The sequence below is a fragment of the Sinocyclocheilus grahami genome, unplaced genomic scaffold (genome assembly GCF_001515645.1).
Source record: "Sinocyclocheilus grahami isolate Dianchi unplaced genomic scaffold, SAMN03320097.WGS_v1.1 scaffold157.1, whole genome shotgun sequence".
NCBI classification, from domain to species: domain Eukaryota; kingdom Metazoa; phylum Chordata; class Actinopteri; order Cypriniformes; family Cyprinidae; genus Sinocyclocheilus; species Sinocyclocheilus grahami.
In genome coordinates, this window is record NW_015505336.1 from 878,295 (window position 1) to 898,179 (window position 19,885).

The window sequence follows — 19,885 nt, forward strand, 5'->3', positions numbered from 1 at the left end:
ATCACTGCACATCCTGGTGCATTTCCTTGGAGCGGACTGAATCAGGTCTATTTTAAAACACGAGGTTGACTGGCTCTGCATGGGGGAGGCGGATGTGTCACATTGCTTTATGTTCATAGATCTGCCATATTAGCATGCCTGCACCCAGACAGCTTCTGATTATGTTTTGGCTGGAGGCATGATGAAATCACGTGTGTTGGCAAATGTATGTCTGAGCGTTCACATCGCAGGTGTTGAACCCTGACCTCCGGGGGGTCCTTGGGCTCCTGGTCATGGCGAAATTAAGGGACTGTCTGGTAGGGGGAGTCCGTCTGGGGAGAGATTGATTTGAAGTGATGCTGTTTTGACTGCCATGTAGTTAGCCTGGAGGGAGTGGTTTTTGGACACACTTATAATGAGGGACATGTCTTTTACCTGGCAGACATGCTAATGCAGATCACGTTAGGTATCATTACCATAAGAGGATCAAAAGCAAAGGGAGCTGTTGTCATCGACCGCGCATTTTTTCTTTGGCACACAACATTCATGACATCATTGGCAATTACATCGGGTCCAGAATCTTCATTGTTTTATGTAGCTCAATTGGTAGAGCGCGTTCCAAACGGTGCTGGGGTCATGGTTTCAGTTCCCAGAGAAGACGCTGTCATAAAATATGTATGCTGAAGTTGCTTAAAGTGTCTAGGAATTAACGTTTCTTGTTTTTTTCCCCCCGTTCTTGATTCTGGTGACATTTGACGTTCAATCTCCTCCAGAGGTGTGCCTGTACTAAGCTATCATGTTCAGACAAAGCATTCTGGGCAGTGCTAGGTGTAAAGAGATTAAATACCGTATGTGTTTTATCCTCATCATAAATGATACTGGCTTTGAACAATAAGGCAGCTTGCTGGCTGGAGGTTGGCCCCCTTTGCCCCCGGGGTGTACGTGGGGGTTGGGAAAAGCTGTTGAAAGTATAAGAAAAAAAACGAAAGAGGTGGCGGTGGAAGGGGGGCAACCATGCTGTTTGTGTATTGTGTCGTGACGGAGGTGGTGTGTGACATGAAGGGGTAAAAAAAGGAGTCCTAGGCATACGAGGGGAGTGGGGGTAGCTGAAGAACCTTTGGCTGGAATGTGTTTACCTCACACGCCCTGCCCCCACTCATCCGTGACCCCCATCACAGTTCCCAGTATGGGGTCCTGATTTGGGGGATGTGCCCCTTTGTCTTGAGGTTTTTGTCGCTCTCATTACCATTTGACTCCTTGAGGGGTTTTGCAGCGAATGGAGTTAAAGTTTGGTTCCCCCTAAACAAGCTGTCCACGACATTCCCAACCAATCAGTCCGAGGACATTCGTCTGTGGCTAATTGACGCAAATTTCACACATTTATGATTTTATTTGCCCCTCCTCTGTAGGATTCTGACATCCATTGAGATGTGTCATTAGCTTGAGTCACATTTCTGTGTGACTCCTCGGTTGCCTCTTGGGATGAATTTACCAATTGTCTCCTACTTTTTCCCCTCAGAGAGGTAGAGCAGCCGGTGGGCTAATATCTGGCGTACCTCAGGGCTCACTGCTAACCCTCAGAGTAATTGAAATAATAACGCACGCTGCCTGGAGCACCCAGAGTGATTACACTGTTTGGGTTGCTAATTCCACTTTCCCCTGCACGCAACTACAAACACGGTAATGCATCGGCCCGCCTCAGTACTCTTGTTTGTTGTTGTTCCTCAGCTTGACAACTGCACTCTCTTCCACCCCCCAGGGAGCGTGTGGTGTTCTTGTCTGCTAAATATCTCCAAATGACCACAGTGGTTCAATGGCTCCTTTCTGGAGAAGGGATAAATATGTAGTTTAACACAGCTAGTTGCATGTAGCTTTAAAAGGAGTTCTAGTAAGCTATCAAATAACGCTAGTTTATAAATTAAAGCACCGTTGTGATGTAAAAGTACTTAACACTGATTGTGTGTACTCCTAGTAGTGTAAAACAGATACATTTAGCTAGTTACTCCAGAACATCACTCTAATATTACAACATGTTTTGCTAACTTTTATCGCTATCAATCAGTGCAACTCAATAGTTCTTGGCGCTGAATATTTATTTTAAACAGTATGCAACAAACAGAAAGTGAAAGGTTTTAGTTGCATTGCTACATTTAGCTAGTTACTCTTAAACTACCTTTTGCTAATATTTTTTACCAAGACAACTTGCAAATTTGCTGAATTTAGCCTAGCTATATAAACACAAATCTAGTTTTTTTTTCAAGCCTATCTGAATAGCTAGCTTTAAAATTAGTTCTAGTTCGATATTGAGGACTGATAGTATATCCTACAATGTTTTGATTATATTTTAGAAAGACAAGCAGCTGATTACTTTAGTCAGTCTTAGAAAAGTTTGTCGCAGCTGAATTCAACCTAGCTATATAAATACAAATCTAGTTCTTTCAAACCTATCTGCATAGTTAGCTTTAAAATGATATATATTTACTTTTCAAGTACCACTAGTTTATACTACAATATGTTTTGATAACATTTTTAGAAAGATGAGCTGCTAATTACTTTTATCAATCTTAGAAAAATTTGTAGAAGTGTAATTCAACCTTATATGGAAGCCTGTTTCCACCACTGAATAAAAAAAGGTAATTGCAACTTCTTAGCTCACAATTCAGACATTTTTTTCTTGCAATTGCAAGTTTATTATTATTAATTATTATTATTATTATTTACATCTCGCAATTCTGACTTTTTTTCTCAGAATTGCATTATACAAACTCAAAATTCTGTTTTTTTTGTTCTGCCTTCATAACTTACAATTCAGTTTGTGTCACGCAATTCTGAGAAAAAAAGCCAGGATTGCGAGATAAATAGTTGCAATTACCTTTTTTATTTTTCATTCAATGGAGGAAAGGCTTCCATTACCTAACTATATAAACACAAATCTAGTTCTTTCAACCCCATCTGACAAGCTAGTCTACCAAATACCGCTAGTGTCTGCAGAGGTTATGATGCGAAACTGCTGAGAGATGAGTATGTTTATTAGCTATTTGTGAAAAACCGGTAAGGAGAGTATTGGACAAAAGTAGTGAAACTTGTGGTGAGACCTAAACAATCACTTGATGATTATGATTTGAGTTGCTACTGACAGGGCGGTAGAAGGGCGGCGCCCACAGTAGAGGTCACACCACATGAGTTAAGTGAGCTCACCTCACACAATTGTGTGTTTTTTTTGCTCGTTCAACCAGTTTAGAGTTTGACACCACAGGAACACACCTTTGCCTCAGGCTCTGACCGTCTCCACATCCAGTCAACAAACTTGTCATTTCTCTCTCAATCTGCTTTGTTTTGAAGGTCGTGGAGGAGTGGTGACTGTTTTGATGTTAGATTACAGACTTGGTAACATCTTTTATTGATAGCAAGTAGTGGGAGGGGAGCTATTATGTAATTGCTAATGTTGATAGTCAGTGAGGTTTGTGTTTCTACTGCATGTCCGGGAGACATGCATCAATTATGAGATGTGTAATTCAGGGGTCCGGATCGCTGTCGTGCCTCCGGCTCGAACCCATGTGACACGCGCTTGTGACTCACAGCATTGACATTAAAACATCCTTGCTGTATCATCCTAATGCTGTTTCTCTCTCTCCGCTCTGTTTACAAAAATAGCAACCGCCATAAAGGGCCAGCAGCTCTGCACACACACATGCTGAAACTGAATGAAGCAAAACAAACACACTCAGCTGTTCGGCACACTGGGCAGCGAGAGGCTGAGGGAGGTTTCGTGTCACTCCCTTCCAAACATCGCCCCACTTCTATCCCGGTTATGTAATTTCAAGGGTAATAATATGGGACAGAGTGTCCTTGCTGTTCTGGACTTATGAACAAACAGATTGGAGGGGTAATGGAGAGAGAAAAAGAGAAAGTATTATCTATATCTATCTATCGCTCTCTCACACTCAAAGTCTTCTACTGTTCTGGACAGATCAAATTAAATCTGTCTGTCTATGTAGATATATAAAAGGGAGTGAAGAGTAGAATAAAGAAAAACATGAGTGTGAATATGTGGGAAAGAAGAGGGGAAGAGAGGTGGGTGTATGTAAGGGGCCTGCAAAGAGGAAAAAAGAGCTGTGTGTGTGTTTGGATGAGGAATGGCCGGTAGTGTTCGCAGGAGGTGCATGATTACACACAGACTTGATGGTAGAAGACACAGACAGGACAGCCATGGGAACAAACGCTAAAGCTCTGTTACAAAACCTAGTGAGCTCACTATCTAGATTGCGCGCTTTTGATTCTAAGGCTGTTTCAATTGACAGACATTATGCTGCCTTTTCAGGTACTTTGTTTTGGCTTATTTTATTATATGCATGCATCTATCTATCTATCTGTCTGTCTGTCTGTCTTAGAATCCATCTCTCTCTCACACACACACACACATATGCGCACACTCTCACAGTCTGCTACTGTTCTGGACAGATCAAATTAAATCTGACACCCAAGGATGTTTTTCATACATACAGTAGCACCACCCCTCCTCCATGCCACACAAAGACACAAACAAAAACATGCGTTTCCAACACCCTCACCCTTCTCACGCACGAGTGTGTGGATGCATCCATAAACAAACAAATGAATACACACTTAGGCCAGATTTGCAGCTGATGTCAAACAAGGCCAGCAGACCCTCCCCCCAAAAAACAGTCCTCACCACAGATTCACTGAAGTCATGCTGGGACAGCATCTGCCATCACCAATACCTCCACCCCCCGTTCCTTCAAAATCTCCCCTTCTGCTCCGACATCCCCCTCCACCACCTCTTGTTTCTGCTCCACACACATGCACACACATAAGGTATCTGGCCTTTTTATTGCCCAATATGTCCCCTATATAAACTGTCAGTCCATTTCGAAACAGACTTATTAGCCACTGTGCCGCTGCATAACCTTACAGTACATACTTTGTGGCTACCATTGTACGTGACGTGTCAGATAGTAATACCATGGTACTTTTTTATATACCGTGATATTTACTCAAAAAAGCACGGTGGTGATAACATGGTAAACTAATGGTGTCAGATGATTGATTTATAACATTGTACTAGAATGCTTCAAATATTAATTGACTGGTATTTGCAGTACACATTAATGACTAATAAAGTATTATGATAAAAATTGTCATAGGAACTACTGTTGTGCTTGGTTGAATTGGTTGAATTGGTATTGGTTGAAGTTCCATGTAAATACCATGTTAAATGGCACATGTCCAAAATACCATGAATATGGTAAAATACATTTAAGTACCATGTATATTTCAGAGTACCATATTATTACCGTCTGATACTATCGCAGTATGTGGTACCATGCCTAAAACTCCATGTGGTAATACCATGGTATCTTTCTAAATATTATGGTAACACTATAGAGTTTGATAATGTCCTATGGTTTTCGGACACTGTCATAATAGCAATACCATAGTATTCGTTTTTTGTTATTTTGATATACACAAAATAACAAAATATGCATATAATATATTTTGGTATATCAAAATAACAAAAAACGTGTTAGTACCATGGTACTTTTTTGTGAGTCATTTAAAAGATACTATAACATTGTTGTGGTGTATATACTTCAAAGAATACCTTGGTATTACCATAGTACCATCCCCAAAACATGGCAATAGCATGGTCATTTTTAAGTGCATGTTATCACTCATCAAAGGAAAGGCGATCACTCAATGCCCCTTCTTTTCCGCTGCACTCAGCAACTGTTCTTTTTTCCTGGCCCGGCACATATCTCTATTTTTAAAGCGACACCTTCCTATCAGCCCAAATGGGTGGCCCAGGATTTCCTAATTGTAATAAACTTTCAGCCTGAGCTCTGCTGGAAGGTTCTGCTCTCTGGCTCAGTTTGGGTCTTGCGTGTAAAATTTGCTAGTCTCCTTAGTCATCTGTTGACTTGGCATGTAGCAGGAAATCGCAGCGAGCAGAAACGCGTAGCCGTAATCTGCTGGCCTGCAGGTCACTAGAGCAGGAGGCTAATGGACGGGATTGTGTGACCCGCTGGACTGCCAAGCACTGTGGGAAACACTTTGAGGGGTTAAAGTCACTGTTGGCTTTAACCTGTACGTCATACATCAGTGCTGTAGTGTCTTAGACACATATGTTCACTTTTGTTCAAGCGTAAATGCAATGGACACATGAGACACACACGAGAAATGACAATATATCCTCAACGGTTCTTGGATAGTTTGGTTTAGGTAGTTAAAAGGGCGGCGCTTGCTCTGAGCAGGTGTCGAATGAGATAAGAACATATTAGTCTATGACGGGAGATAGAGACAACATGTTGTACCCTCTCTTATGTACATTTTTATAAGATAATTTGACCCCAAAATAAAAATTCTGGCTTTACATGTTTGTTCTTCACAGCGAGAGATGTTCTTCTTCTGCTCTTCTCTGTACAATGAAAGTTAATGGGGGCAGGTACTGTATAGCTCCAGAAATTACAAAAAGCATGATAAATGTACTGTGAAAGTGATCGACATGATTCATATTCAAGCTAAACATTAACTTTGTGGGAGGAACAGACCACAGTTTTAACTGTTTTCTCTTGAAAATACAGTGGCCATCTCTATTGACTTTCATTGTATGGAAAAGAGCAGCGTGAACATTCTCCCAAACATCTGTTTTTGTTTTCCACAGATCAAAGAAAATCATATTGGTCTGGATCAACATATGGGTGAGTAAAAGATGACCAAATCCTTATTTTTGGGTATACTACCCATTTAAAGGGTTCCTTAGTGGTTCTTTGCATGACCTTAGGTTCACCTGAGACCATCCTCAGTATTTTTTGTCATGTAGGGTTCTTTATAGGGGTGAGCAATTAACCAGTAGAAATTTTGGACTATCGTCTCTATCACGGTTATATACTCACATGAAGTTGCTGTGCTGCATGGTCATGAAAACCGTTTTTAAGCATAAGCATTGTGGTTTAAAACCAGTTGATTTGAAGCCATTGAAATGCAATCAGAAGCGAAAGAGAACTCATTTCGCTGTATGTGCGCACTGTCTGAGAGACTGTTTCTGAGCGCTGTCAGAGAGGCGTGTGCACATGAAGACAGTGCTCATAGAGTGTGGAAGTATTAAACGGAGGTATTTTTGCCACTTTATAGGCTTTGAATGGTTAAAACACACTTGTATGTGTCAAAATGTTCATATTTGCAAGTATCCTCATAAACACAGTAATTTAGGTCTTAAGTGAAAGCAAACAGCTGAGAGAAAAAAAACACAGCTGTAACAGTATATTGGATCCGGGAAGCTCTTAAAGTGACTGCAGTCTAATATTCCTACAGTCTGTCAGAAATTTTGATATCATAAAGACCTTATTTAAAGCAAGAATAACTATATCATGATATATGTCATTACTGTGAAATAAAAAATCTCATATTGTGATATAAGATTTTGGTCATAGCGCCCACCCCTAGTTCTTGGGATTAATTATATGGTTCTTTGGAGAGCAATTGTTCTTGATGTTACATTACAGGCTCTTCGGATCATTGTTTTGGTTTTGAGTTCCTTAAAAGCACCAGAAACATATATTTTAAGCAGTGGAAAACTTTTCTTCCATGGCTTTTGTCTGTAAAACCCTTTTGCTACTAATCAAACCTTTTTTCACAAAAAGATATCATTGAATCATGGTTCTCCTGTGTTTGCCAAGTCAGAAGCAAAAAATCTCTGCTCCTGAATGTTTGGAGTTTTCTCAGCAGCAGGCCAGAGAGAGAAAAAGGTGTCCTTTATATTCTCACTGTTTCCATACGGCATATGGTCTTATAATAGGTGAAGCCGCTCGCTGCCTGATCGGAGATCACTTTAATGTATTATTGCTAAGCACTACATCACAATGTTTTCTTTGTTTTGACAAAGAGTACTGATAGTTTAAAGAACTTATCACAAAAAGTGTTGACCAAATTTCCACCAACAACCAAAGTTTTGTAGTTAGGGACATGATTAGCACAGTTGTTATTCATAAAATTCAGATAGGTATGTCTTCATTTAGTAAATGCATGAGTGGAATGAATTACTGTAAAACTATGCATAGTGTTCTAGCGAGCGCCATTGTGTTTATTGTTGTGGCAGCTGCTGTTGGTTACTGAGCCACTTTGACTCTCCAGCATGAAGCTTGTTTTGTCTCCCTAGTAACATTTGCCACACAAAAACACTTACAGTTACGTCAAAACCCCGAAAACCAGTGGTTCCGACCTTGATTTTTGGACTCATTTAGATATAGAGGATTCTGTGACGCCATTACAGCCTGAAGGCAAAGTTCCCAGCAATAAATATTTACGATAATTATGACATTTAACGACGAATGGATCTGTAGACGTAAGATTTAATAACTGACAAACTAGAATGATCACCTCGGCTTCGTATCACATTTGGATGTTTCATTTTTAGTGGACTTTTGTGTGAGTGAGTCACTATGAGCAAATAAAAAGTCCTCTGAAGGAACTTTCCCCCAGCCTCTAAACTGAACTTTGACCATTTCAAGGAACTAACAGAGTGAGAAAACTACGGAGGTATTTTTGGCCATGCAAAATTAAATATACTTCCTCTTTTTTAACACAAATTCAGTGGTCAGGAATTATAAAGAGCTTTTAAGGCATTTAAACATTTTATTGGTACAAACCTTCTGTAGTACCAGTTAACCAACTTCCAACTTCCAACTATGGAATGTCCTAAATGGTCAAAAAATGTGAATGCAACTGTATATCTCACAAATGTGACTGTGTTTCTCACAGCTGTGAAAATATCTTGGAACTGTGACTTCATATCTCATAATATGACGTTATTTCTTATGTACTTTATCTAAAGTATCTTTATATTTTTCACTCTCAGGCTTGCATAGTTTAAAACTTGCACCTTAGCAACCACATAACAACAACCTAGAAACTGCACTTTAGCGACTCCATAGCAACAGCCTAGCAACATGCTACAACCATTCAGAACACATAAGTAACTGCATAGCAACATCCTGGAAACAACTCAGAACACCCTTGCAACGGCTTAGCAACAAGTTAGAATCATTGAGAACAGCCTAACAATGACATAGCAACACCCTGGCAACTGCACTTTAGCAAATACAATGTGACATGGTAAAACTACACAGAGTGCCTTAGCAACTGCATAGCAGCACCCTGGCAACCACCAACATGTTCGAATGTTAGAATTATTCAGAACACCCTAGCAATGACATAGCAACTGCATAGCAACATGTCAAAAACACTCAGGACACCTTAACAACGGCATAGCAATGTTTCGGCAACCAACTAGAACACCCTAGCAAATGCTTAGCAACACGTTTTAATGTTGGAATCATTAAAAACATCCTAGCAACAACATAGCAACACCCTAATAACGGCATCTTAGCAACTCCATAGCAACAGCCTAGTAACATACTACTATCACTCAGACCACATTAGTAACTGCATAGCAACATCCTGGCAACAACCCAGAACACCCTTGCAACTGCTTAGCAACAGATTAGAATCATTGAGAACATCCTAACAATGACATAGCAACACCCTGGCAACTGCAAAGCAACATGCTAAAACCACACAGAATACCTTAGCAACTGCATAGCAGTGCCTTGGCAACCACCCAGAATAATGAAAGCAAGTTGTACTTGGGCAACAAAGAAGTTGTTTTTATAAAGTGAAAAATCTAGTTACAAGAACAGTGATCACTAGTGTGTGTGTGCGTATAAAGTGCCTGACTAATACTAAATTTCTCACTCTTTTCAGATCTATCTACGCCATGGCTCCTGTTGGAACACATGACCCTCCTGTAGCAACAAAATATGAGAAAGGTACACCAGCCTTTTTTCTCTTAGCAACCATCTGTCTGCTTTAATTGCCCCAAGCTTCATTTGCTCTCAACATGCCCCGGCTTGTAACGTTTGAGGAGATACCTAAACATTCTCACACACAAGGCCTGTTGTCATTGCAGAAGCCTCACAGGCTGTTTGCTATCAGATGAGTGGAGTCTATAAAGCTTTCGGAACTGTAATTAAACACGACCCCACGCCCAACAGGAAACATACATCAACGTGACGTATTGCGTGTGTAGTACGTCTCTGGTCTTCTGGCCTGGTCCAACAAGGTGGACCCTCCCCCCAACACAATGACACCCCTTTCCTTCACCATCCCAGGCTGCTCCTGTTTCAGGAAGCCCGGCCCTGTCACTGATCCCATGCTGGCATTTTTCCCAGGATACCCCTCCCCCGATCCCATTTTCCTTCCAATCCTCAGTACCCTCCCCCACCTAAACCCTTTTCCCCTCCTGTCCTCTGCCAGTTTCCCAAGATAAACAAAGACTTCAGCTTGTCTGGGCTCCGGCAGGGGTCGAACAGAATGAATAGCGGGGCCACAGCAAGGGCTTTTTCTCTCTCCCCTCCTTGAAAAGATCACTGCCGAATTGTCTTTGTGATTGTGCTCTTGTGGGGTGGGGGTGGGGGGGGCGTTGAGTCATTGTAGAGCAGTTTCAAAGTTCTAACTGCTCTGCGGTTACGACTTTTAGTTCCCTGTTTGGTTTTATTGCACACTAGAACTGGAGTTTCCCTGTTTATTTTTGCACTCTCACATAAACCACCTAATCTGAGATAATCCGTATTACGTGATGCTGTATTTTGGCATCACTCGCCAATCTCATAAAGAAAATACTATATGCACACATTTTGTATTTCGCTACACTCTTAAAAAAAAAGGTTCTTTGTTGGAATCTATGGGTCTGTGAAGAACTATTACATTTATGGAACCTTCCATGTAGAAACGTTACATTCATGGAACCTTTCATCGCACAAAAGGTTCTTTATAGTGGAAAAAGTTTCTTTAGATTAGATGTTCTTCGTGGTTCAACTGTTCAGTGAAAGGCTCCAAAATGGTTCTATTGAAAAATGAAAAATCTCTCTTTTGGACTTTTTTGCCTGCAAAAATGTGACTTTTAGTCCGACTTTGCAAAAACTAGATTGGTGTGATTTCAACCAATCCAAAATAAAGAAAATAGGTTACTATATGCACAAATGCAAAATTATATGTTGCATAGCATACAACATTGAAGAACCATTACATTCATGGAACCTTGCATTGCACAAAAGGTTCTTTATAGTGGAAAGGTTCTTTAGATTAGATGTTCTTCGTGGTTCTTTCAAGAACTGTTCCGGGAAAGGTTCTGAAATGGTTCTCCTGTGAAATCTCGCTTTGGTAACTTCATTTTAAGAGTGTACAGAAAGCACATCTGATCTTTTGGCTAATGGCAGATGGTTTGCTAGTGTTTTGAAGGCTTCTGATTAGGTTCTGTAATTCCTACATGCACAAAGCTGATTTGAATGGACAATGACTCATTTAAGCCATCACGTGATTATGGGAGAGTTCACGTATTGGTTTGTGAGATTATTCTCTGACTCGTCACCCATCCCATCCCCCTTTTGGCACTTTTGGTAGAATACTGTATGCATACCTTCAAAAATGGGTGGATGAGTAACTTGGAGCATTGTGGTGACTGATGAGATCAGTGACAAATTGCTTTGTGGGTCACTCCGGTTGATGTGTCAATGCGGAGATATCCATCTGGCTGAATGAGTGGTGGAAAGATTTCCTGACTTTCTGTTTGCTTTGAACAAAAGAACTGCTTGAGTAGATCTGGTCTCTACTTGTATCCAGACTGGTGTTTTGTTCAGGCATCTTTCCGCCTTGCTCTTTGGGACTGACCATGTTAAACAGGGACACGGCATGGCTCTTAGCACACAATAAATCACCTAAACACCTAAAACAGTCCTTGACATCTTATCTTTATTGCTTGAGAGTCTCTTTTTGTTGTTCAGTTTATCCTAAAAGCTTTGCAAAGCAAGCCAAGTTGGAGATTTGACACTAAGCATTGAACTTTGGTTTGATATTATTTTTCTAAATGGTCATACTGTTCACTTTTGCCTGGCCTATGATAAAATAGACAAAAAAATCTCCTGTAGATTTATATTTAAGTGGTGGTATGATATCAGAAAGTGAGTTTAAGTGCTCCATTCTAGACGAGCTACAGAGGTTTATGAGTAGTCAAGTTGTCTAAGTAAACGTGACACTATGCGCAATCGAATATTTGCCTAACAAATAGGTGCAGTCACATTTACTGTGAATTTTCACGGGCAAAATCCAGTCATTTCAATAGGAATCCACGCAATCAGGAATTTCTACTAAAGATTTCCGCAAACAGATTTCGCATCGGGTTCAAGTTGGTCACACAGTTTCGCTGCATGGTTTGAAAGTAACTTCTGTGTGAATAGTGCTTCATTCATCAGTGCACTTGAAAATGGACAATTGAACATTTTGACCATTAGTCCACTACTTTAGTGACTTAAGACAAATTATTGTTTTAGTCCAACTAAAATAGCTACTGCACACACACATGTATATATATTCATTCTTTTTTTTTTTTCAGAAAATGTAAAAAAAAAATAAAAAAACAAGCAAAAAATCTTGTTGTTGCATTGTCATTTTGCATGATTCTGAGCTGACATGCCATTACCTGATAATTTAACAAAACTGCAATCAGACCAACATTCCCGTTAAATTTCTCGGCTTTTGACTCAACATTCCAGACCCACATGCTCTCCTACTGCACATCAGCAGGAAACGTTTTCACAACTTTACTCTTTTCCTCCCGCCCCCCACCCCCTTTCCTTCCAGGACAGAGGAATGCAGGAGCGAGAGGCCAGTCAGGAGAGGACAGCTGCATGTGTTTAAGCATGGTTTGTGAAACAGCCAGTGATGTTGCATCACATGCGACAAACATTTTCAGATCTATATATTGATTTTTAGACATTTTTAGATCTCTGTTTATTTTGGATCAATGTCAGTGATAACATGAGCTATTACGTTATTAAAGGAACTACAGAAATGTGAGAAAAAGTCCACCGCAGCCAAGTCAGGCCACTCGTCATCTGCTCCAGCTCTGTTACTGTTCTATGCTGGTGTGGTCAGCTGACTCGACTACAGCCAGGATTTGAATGACCCACATTTCTCAAACGAGCAGGGCGAGAAAGCAGCTTTACTCATGCCTTCTGGTCTTTCTCGAGGGAATGTATCTATCAATAGCTACTCATGTCTGTGTGAAAGAATGCAGCCGCACCGGGCATCAAGCTGGTTCTGCTGGAGTTAACGTCGTAAATGTTTTTCTTAAATGTTACTCGCACTAAAAAGTTGGAACATATTGTTGGAAATCCTTAAGATATTTATTTATCTAGATATCTAGCTACCTGATATCTACCTGATCTGACCCTTAAAACTCACTTTCCCCCTCATACAATTAGTGACTTTAGTTATTTGTGACTGTTGAAGGGTTTTAAAATCATTTTTATAGAGATTGCAGTTCAGTTTTAAAATATTATATACAGTATATTATAATTTACAGGATGTTATATTTATATGTTAAATTACAAGTTACATTTAACGTTTATTGTATATTTTATACATTTTGTATAAAATACACTATGCCATTCAAAAGTTGGGTCAGTATGTTTTTCTTTTTCTTTTTTGAAAGAAATTAATGCATTTGTTCTGCAAAGATGTTAAATTGATCAAAACTGATAACAAAGACTTACACTGACTAACACTTACACTTAGTTTTTTTTATTCCGAAAAATTATAACAGGTTCCTAATAAAACTATTGAGCAACACATCTGTTTACAGCATTGATAATAAATCAGCATATTAGTATGATTTCTGAAGGATCATGTGACACTGAAGACTGGAGTAATGATGCTGAAAATTCAGCTTTGCATCATAGGAATAAATTATATTTTAAAGTATATTAAAAGTATAGAAAAGTGTTACTTTAAATTGTAATAATATTTCCAAAATGTTAATGTTTTTACTGTATTTTTAATCAAATAAATGCAGCTTTGGTGAGTAGAAGAGACTTCTTTCAAAAACAATTCAAATCTTTCTGATCACATACTTTTGAACGGTAGTGTATATTTCATATAATTAAATATTATAAAGTCATAATAACCATAACTCTAACTATTGTACACTCACAAAAAATTATCACTAAATATGACTTGGAAATCACAATTTGTTGATATTTGAGGTTTTCCTTGACCATGGGAACCCACGTCTTTATCATTTTTATGATTTCTTATCTTTTGACCTGGATGCGTATTACAAGACAGGCTCATACACTTACCTCAATGACTGCATTCTTGCCTAGTAAATGAGATACATTTCTCACAATTACATTTTTTATCTTTTACTCATTGTAAATTATGAATCATATCGCCTCTATTAATAATGTAAGACTGCTCAAGTGATGTTTCTACATTGAAAAAAAGGTTGAGAAGTCAATGATTCTATTATGACTGTTCTCTCTTGTAGGAAAAGGCATGTCATGTTGAATAGCCTGGGACCAAAGACAGGCCCTGGGAGAAGAGACAGCAGTCTGCGCTGAAACTGAACCCTGCATACCACACATGCTTCAGGGGTACAATAGCTCTCTTTACAGCATGCAGTAAAAATTGCCTGGAAGTGATGCAGTGGAACAGCAGCTGAACATTCTTGTTCTTCTCAAACTTGTTGGATCACTTTGGTCCAAATACTTTTGTTTGGGGAAGCTTCATTTTAAATATTTAAATACTAACCCTAAATTGTTTTTCATTGAATCTTCTATTCAAAATGAAGTGTGTAACATATGGTTCTCACACTTGCTGACCAAAGAACTTCCAAGTTTCTTTAATTTTCATTTGCAATTACTGAATAATTCTATGTAATTAAAAATATATATATATATAGAATTCAGAAATGTAAAATATGAATTCAGTTAAATTGGGACACTTCTGAATCAACCCTGTATATGTAGGCTATGTGTATATACCATATACATATCACAAACTGCTATTTTTGACAATGAAGTAGTGTTATATATTTATAGAAGTATTAGCATTTTCTAGTAATCTGCTATTTAAAATGATTTTAAAGTTCTATCACCTTGGGAACCGTATTGGGCTGTTATTTTTTAATATTCAAAAAAAAAAGCTGACATTTGAAAAAAGGTGTATGATGAGGTGTCATTCTTAGTCATGGGAGTCAGGTTCTCACTCCTGAACAGAAAGCACAGAAACAGTGTCATTTCACATTTTTTAATACGTGAGGCACCACGTAAATTGTCATGATACCAAAATACATAGATTCAGAATGCGACAAACAATATATACACACTCGAATATTACAGCATGTACAGGTCTTTTTAAAACAAAGACGTTAAACCAGTGGCCTACACCTCGTACAGTCAAGTTTGGTGTGATCGACCCTGAATCGGTTCAGTGACAATGTAACATTGACCTTCATGACACATTTGCATATGTTGTAATACCACTCCTCACATGGCTTTATATTGTCTGAGAGTTCAACACTTCAAGGACTGTAGTAGATCCCACGTAGTAGCACTAGCATTCAGATAGCTCCTTCACTAGAAAGGCATGCCCGGACGTCTTACAGGCCAAACTGAGCTTGTACTTTGGTAGTACCACTCATGCTTGCTGGGAAGTCCCACACTACGATGTTGGGCCTGACCACGTGTTACCAATGCGCTCAGATCAACCCGGATAAGAAGTAACGTTACAGTACAGTTAGAAAGCTACTATCGCTGTACTCCAAGGGTTTAGGTTCTTCAACATTTGGTCGCAGCAGATTTGTCCACTATCCTCTGCTTCAGACTCAGGTTTAGCGCCGTCTTTGCTGAGAAGTCCTGAGAAACTGGAACCAAATATCGTAATGAGGTTGGACACGTTACTTGTGTCCATCTCCTCGGCTTCCTCGCCCTCTTTAGCGTTTGTGGAAGCAACTTTGGTCTTTTTTTGAGGCGAATCGCCACTTTCCGTCTCCTCCGCGCTTCTTTTCCTGTTTGAACAAACGTGCGTTTTGGGTGGCTGATGTGATTCCCCGTTCGCTTCGGGCGGAGAGTCTGAGGGACTCTCCTTGGCTTCGTTAATGGTTTCCTGCAGTGTTTCAGATGAAACCTTTGCCACAGAGTCCAGCGAAGAGTCTTGGTTTTGCTTTTGTTGTAAAGTGGAAGTACAATCCGCCTGGTCTGATTTCACCTCATCGTCGTTTTCGCGATATTCCCGCTCGTTCTGTCGAGGTTCCTCTGAGCTCTCTACTCGGTCACATTCCGTTGTAGAGGGAGGGAATTTCTCCCGCTCGGTGTCCGTAATGTCCCATTCGCTCTGAGCAGCGTTCAGACACGCGCCGCTGTAGTAGTCGCTCAGATAGACCTGGCGCGCGCTGCGAAGGACCAGCGAAACCAGGAGGTTTTTATGCAGTTTGATGCCGCCTCGTTGAACGCGCGAGTTGTAGATTTTCCCTAAGGAAATACTCATAATCCGATGGGCTTCCACTTTGTATTCCATGGCTGGAATGGATATGGTAAGGTTCACAGAGGTACAAAGTTCCCCGGGCGTTCCGCGTTTGATTTCCTCTCAGGAGTCTCCTCAAACGGCTACTGCGAATTGGCCCCCGGCTCGGAAACGCGTTAATAAATAACGTCCAAGTAGTCTTTTCCTCCCGTAGATCAAATCGTCCCGTATTTTGTTGACACAATCCTCATTCTCATTCACAAAATACAATATTTGTATTATTGGGTGAGTGTAGGCGTTTTGAATACCTCGCACATTCTCTTCAGCACCCAACAATGGTCTAGGGAGGAATGAGACTGATTCTATTTTTAACTCGCTTTTATACTTCAGCGTCAGCGGCTACACTAGCCAATCGCGTCTCGAGTTGCGTTCCGCCAGCGTTGTGAATCACACCCCGCCAAATAGGCGATGACCAATGGGAGAGCGCCGTGGCGATGAGTCATATTTAAATACTAACGTGGGAGAACTGTTTAAAGGGATAGAATTGTTTTCACGCTAAAATAGCCAGATATTTGTACAACTCATTGTGTTTGTTCAGCTGTTTTGATTTATAAAACTAAGACGAACTATATTGAAAACACGACATAATTTTTGTAACGAATAACAAGCCAAAATCGACATATACAAGACACTAACTCGTGTTTTTACAGATTATGTAGCATATTTAGGGTAGGCTCCTCGTTTCATATATTTAGTCATGAAATAGATTTTAAATATCCACATTACTGTATTATTGTTTTTATTTTGTACACGGTTTCCGCATAGCAGCTCATCTCGTTCTATGTGCAGAAAAAGGTGCACTTCCCCTTTAATTCTTTTCAACGGACTTCCTCGACTGATGTAATGGTTAGTCTGCTACAGTCGTGTCACATGACTCTATTGTGCAAATCCACTGCGGTGTCTGGGCAAATGTGAATGGAGCTGTTAGTGGGGGGAAGGGCAATGTTTTGTTTGAAGAAACAGTTAGCCGCTACTCATGAACGACAATGAATAGTGTGGGAGATTTGTATGGAAGCATATAGGTAGCGAAATTCAATTTAATATGCAAAATGGCAATGCAATATTAAAAAAAAGTCATTTTTTGAGTTAGCAATCCGTGTGCGCTGGCTTGTGAGTTCGCCTGCATTAAGATGTGGGTCATAAACAAACCTGACAGGAAGAGCGCGCTGGGACGCAAGACACTTTCAGAGATTGTTTATCTAAATATAAACGATCAGTCAGTCAGTCATCATGGCTACCTGAGAAATCCTGTGCTGCCACTGCGTCGAGCCGTGTTTCAGATGAAGAAGAATGTATTATTGATAGACAAGAACAAATGGAATAAAGCCATAATACTGTTATTTAAATCAGAATCCAGCTGTAGTTAGTAAAGGGATACAACACAAGGTCCATATAAAATAATGCAGGCTATCCTTATCTACTCCCAGCTTTTCAATTGCAGGTCTGCTTGTTGATGGGAAACTGGCAACTGATGCTATAAATAAAACCAGAGTTGATTAATAATTTATGCAGCTTTACTTACTAAGCTGAAGTGTTTCCAGCTGGTTTTACATCATAGACAGTGACCGCTTGCCAGTGGATAGCACTGGTGTAGACAGTCAGCTAATGAGAAGGCTGTGTTGAATAATGCATGAAGCACTGTTTTAGAAGGAAGACGAGGCGCAAAGCTACGCTTATTAAGAGAAAACAGTGGCAGACTCATAGTTGTGACCTTTTTCTATTATTTTAGATTATTTCAAATGTTATTGTTGTTGTTATTAATCCATTAAAAAAATTTTGGGAATGGTTTAATTCATGTAATGTATTAAGGTCAATTCTAGAGTTCAATTAAAAAGAAGAAGAAAAAGTACACTGGTGGCACCATAGTGCAATAAGTATCAGCTGGTAATACCTCATATATATACTATTGTATGGACAAATAATAGAGCTTTTTTAGACATGTACCACGATACTATCATGATACAAAGTTTTATGAATTTCAAAATGGTATCACCATCAGATATCATCACAATAGCATGGTATTATCACAGTACTTTTTAGTGTATAAGACAAGATAAGTAAAACAAAACATAATAATGATGATGATAATGGTCTTGATAATAATAATAATTATTATTAAATTATGAATAATTTTTACATTACATTTTAATGTAATAAATAATAATAATTATTATTATTGTTATATAGCAGTGTACACTATATCAGTATCAAATAATAATTTAAAGTAATATTGCCTTAGATGCTATAGAGTTGTTTAAATGCATGTCACTACATATTTATTATTACTCATAACAATAATAATATAATGTTCCCTAATAGTGTATTATATACTATAGAATTATTCAATTATAACAGAATAAAGTAATATTGACTGGGATGATATAGTGGTGTTGAAATTGTAACTACATTTCTACATTTATATATCAGAATCTGAATTAAACAAGCTAATAAATAACTGTGTGTGTATGTTTATAATTGCAATCTTGCTTTTATACACATTTGAACATATCTGTGGCAATATTGCTTGGTTCTTTTACTGCAACAAACCAAAACAACCCACGCAGAGCACGCCGGTGTTTGTTGACCAGGAAGCGTGTATGCGTTCGCGTGTGTGTGTGTGAGAGTCTTTACAACTTTTACTTGCACTTATAAGGCAAGATATTTCTTTAAGTTTTCCTCTTTCATGGATGGATCGTTTCATCTTGTAAATGTGTTTAAATTCTTCATATTGTTCAATATTTTAATCTTTGGTACGCAGGCCCCTAGTCAGGAGCAGGTTTTCTTCGGTAAACCAAGTTTCTTTCGGTCTCCTCCCCCTTTTTAAAGCACAAGCGATTTTAAAGGGGTCATATGATGTTGCTAAAAAGAACATTATTTTGTGTATTTGGTGTAATGAAATGTGTTTATGCGGTTTAAGGTAAAAAAAAAAGCCACATTATTTTCCACATACTGTACATTATTGTTTCTCTTCTATGCCCCGCCTTTCTGAAACGCGTCGATTTTTACAAAGCTCATCGGTCTGAAAAGTGAGGTGTGCTCTGATTGGTCAGCTATCCAGTGCGTTGTGATTGGCCGAATACCTCAAGCGTGTGACGGAAATGTTACGCCCCTTAATATATCGGCCAGAGCGTTGTGATTGGCCGAATACCTCAAGCGTGTGACGGAAATGTTACGCCCCTTAATATATCGGCCAGAGCGAAGAGACAAAAACATTAAAACCTATTATAAACGAGGCATTTGTTGCATCCAGTGGGGACATAATTAAGGATTATCATGATTTATACTGTCTTACACGTTGCCGCGTAAACATAAAACCATGTCTGCATTTGTGATCGGAGAAATGACAAACAACAAGCGCTACTCTACAATGCTCAAAACACACGTTTGAATCATCAGTGGCAAATTCTTTAAATATAAAAAACGTACTTACACTCTGTGAGTCAGAACAGCCGGCATTGTAGTCTACTCT

General features: G+C 39.3%; 1 protein-coding gene and 2 long non-coding RNA genes across 3 annotated transcripts in view; 1 reads left to right on the plus strand and 2 right to left on the minus strand.

Moving 5' to 3' along the window:
* Positions 1-6,377: 6,377 nt before the first annotated feature.
* LOC107592702 (uncharacterized) lies at positions 6,378-14,638 on the plus strand. The gene is made up of 5 exons (XR_001610016.1): positions 6,378-6,442; positions 6,662-6,698; positions 9,760-9,824; positions 12,694-12,755; positions 14,381-14,638. It is a non-coding gene; the product is annotated as an uncharacterized lncRNA (long non-coding RNA).
* Positions 8,088-19,885, minus strand: part of LOC107592703 (uncharacterized) — a 13,686-nt gene continuing 1,888 nt past the window's right edge. The window contains exons 2-3 of the long non-coding RNA XR_001610017.1: positions 11,965-11,972; positions 8,088-8,098 (exon numbers count right to left, since the gene is read on the minus strand). This is a non-coding gene — a long non-coding RNA (uncharacterized lncRNA). The remainder of the gene's footprint in view (positions 8,099-11,964; positions 11,973-19,885) is intronic.
* ier5 (immediate early response 5) lies at positions 15,128-16,707 on the minus strand. The gene has a single exon (XM_016282248.1). The coding sequence runs from the start codon at positions 16,408-16,410 to the stop codon at positions 15,631-15,633; it is 780 nt and encodes a 259-aa protein (XP_016137734.1). The 5' UTR covers positions 16,411-16,707; the 3' UTR covers positions 15,128-15,630.

Excerpts from the sequence above, each read along its gene's own strand:
- ier5 (XM_016282248.1), bottom strand. The coding sequence starts at position 16,410 with ATGGAATACAAAGTGGAAGCCCATCGGATTATGAGTATTTCCTTAGGG.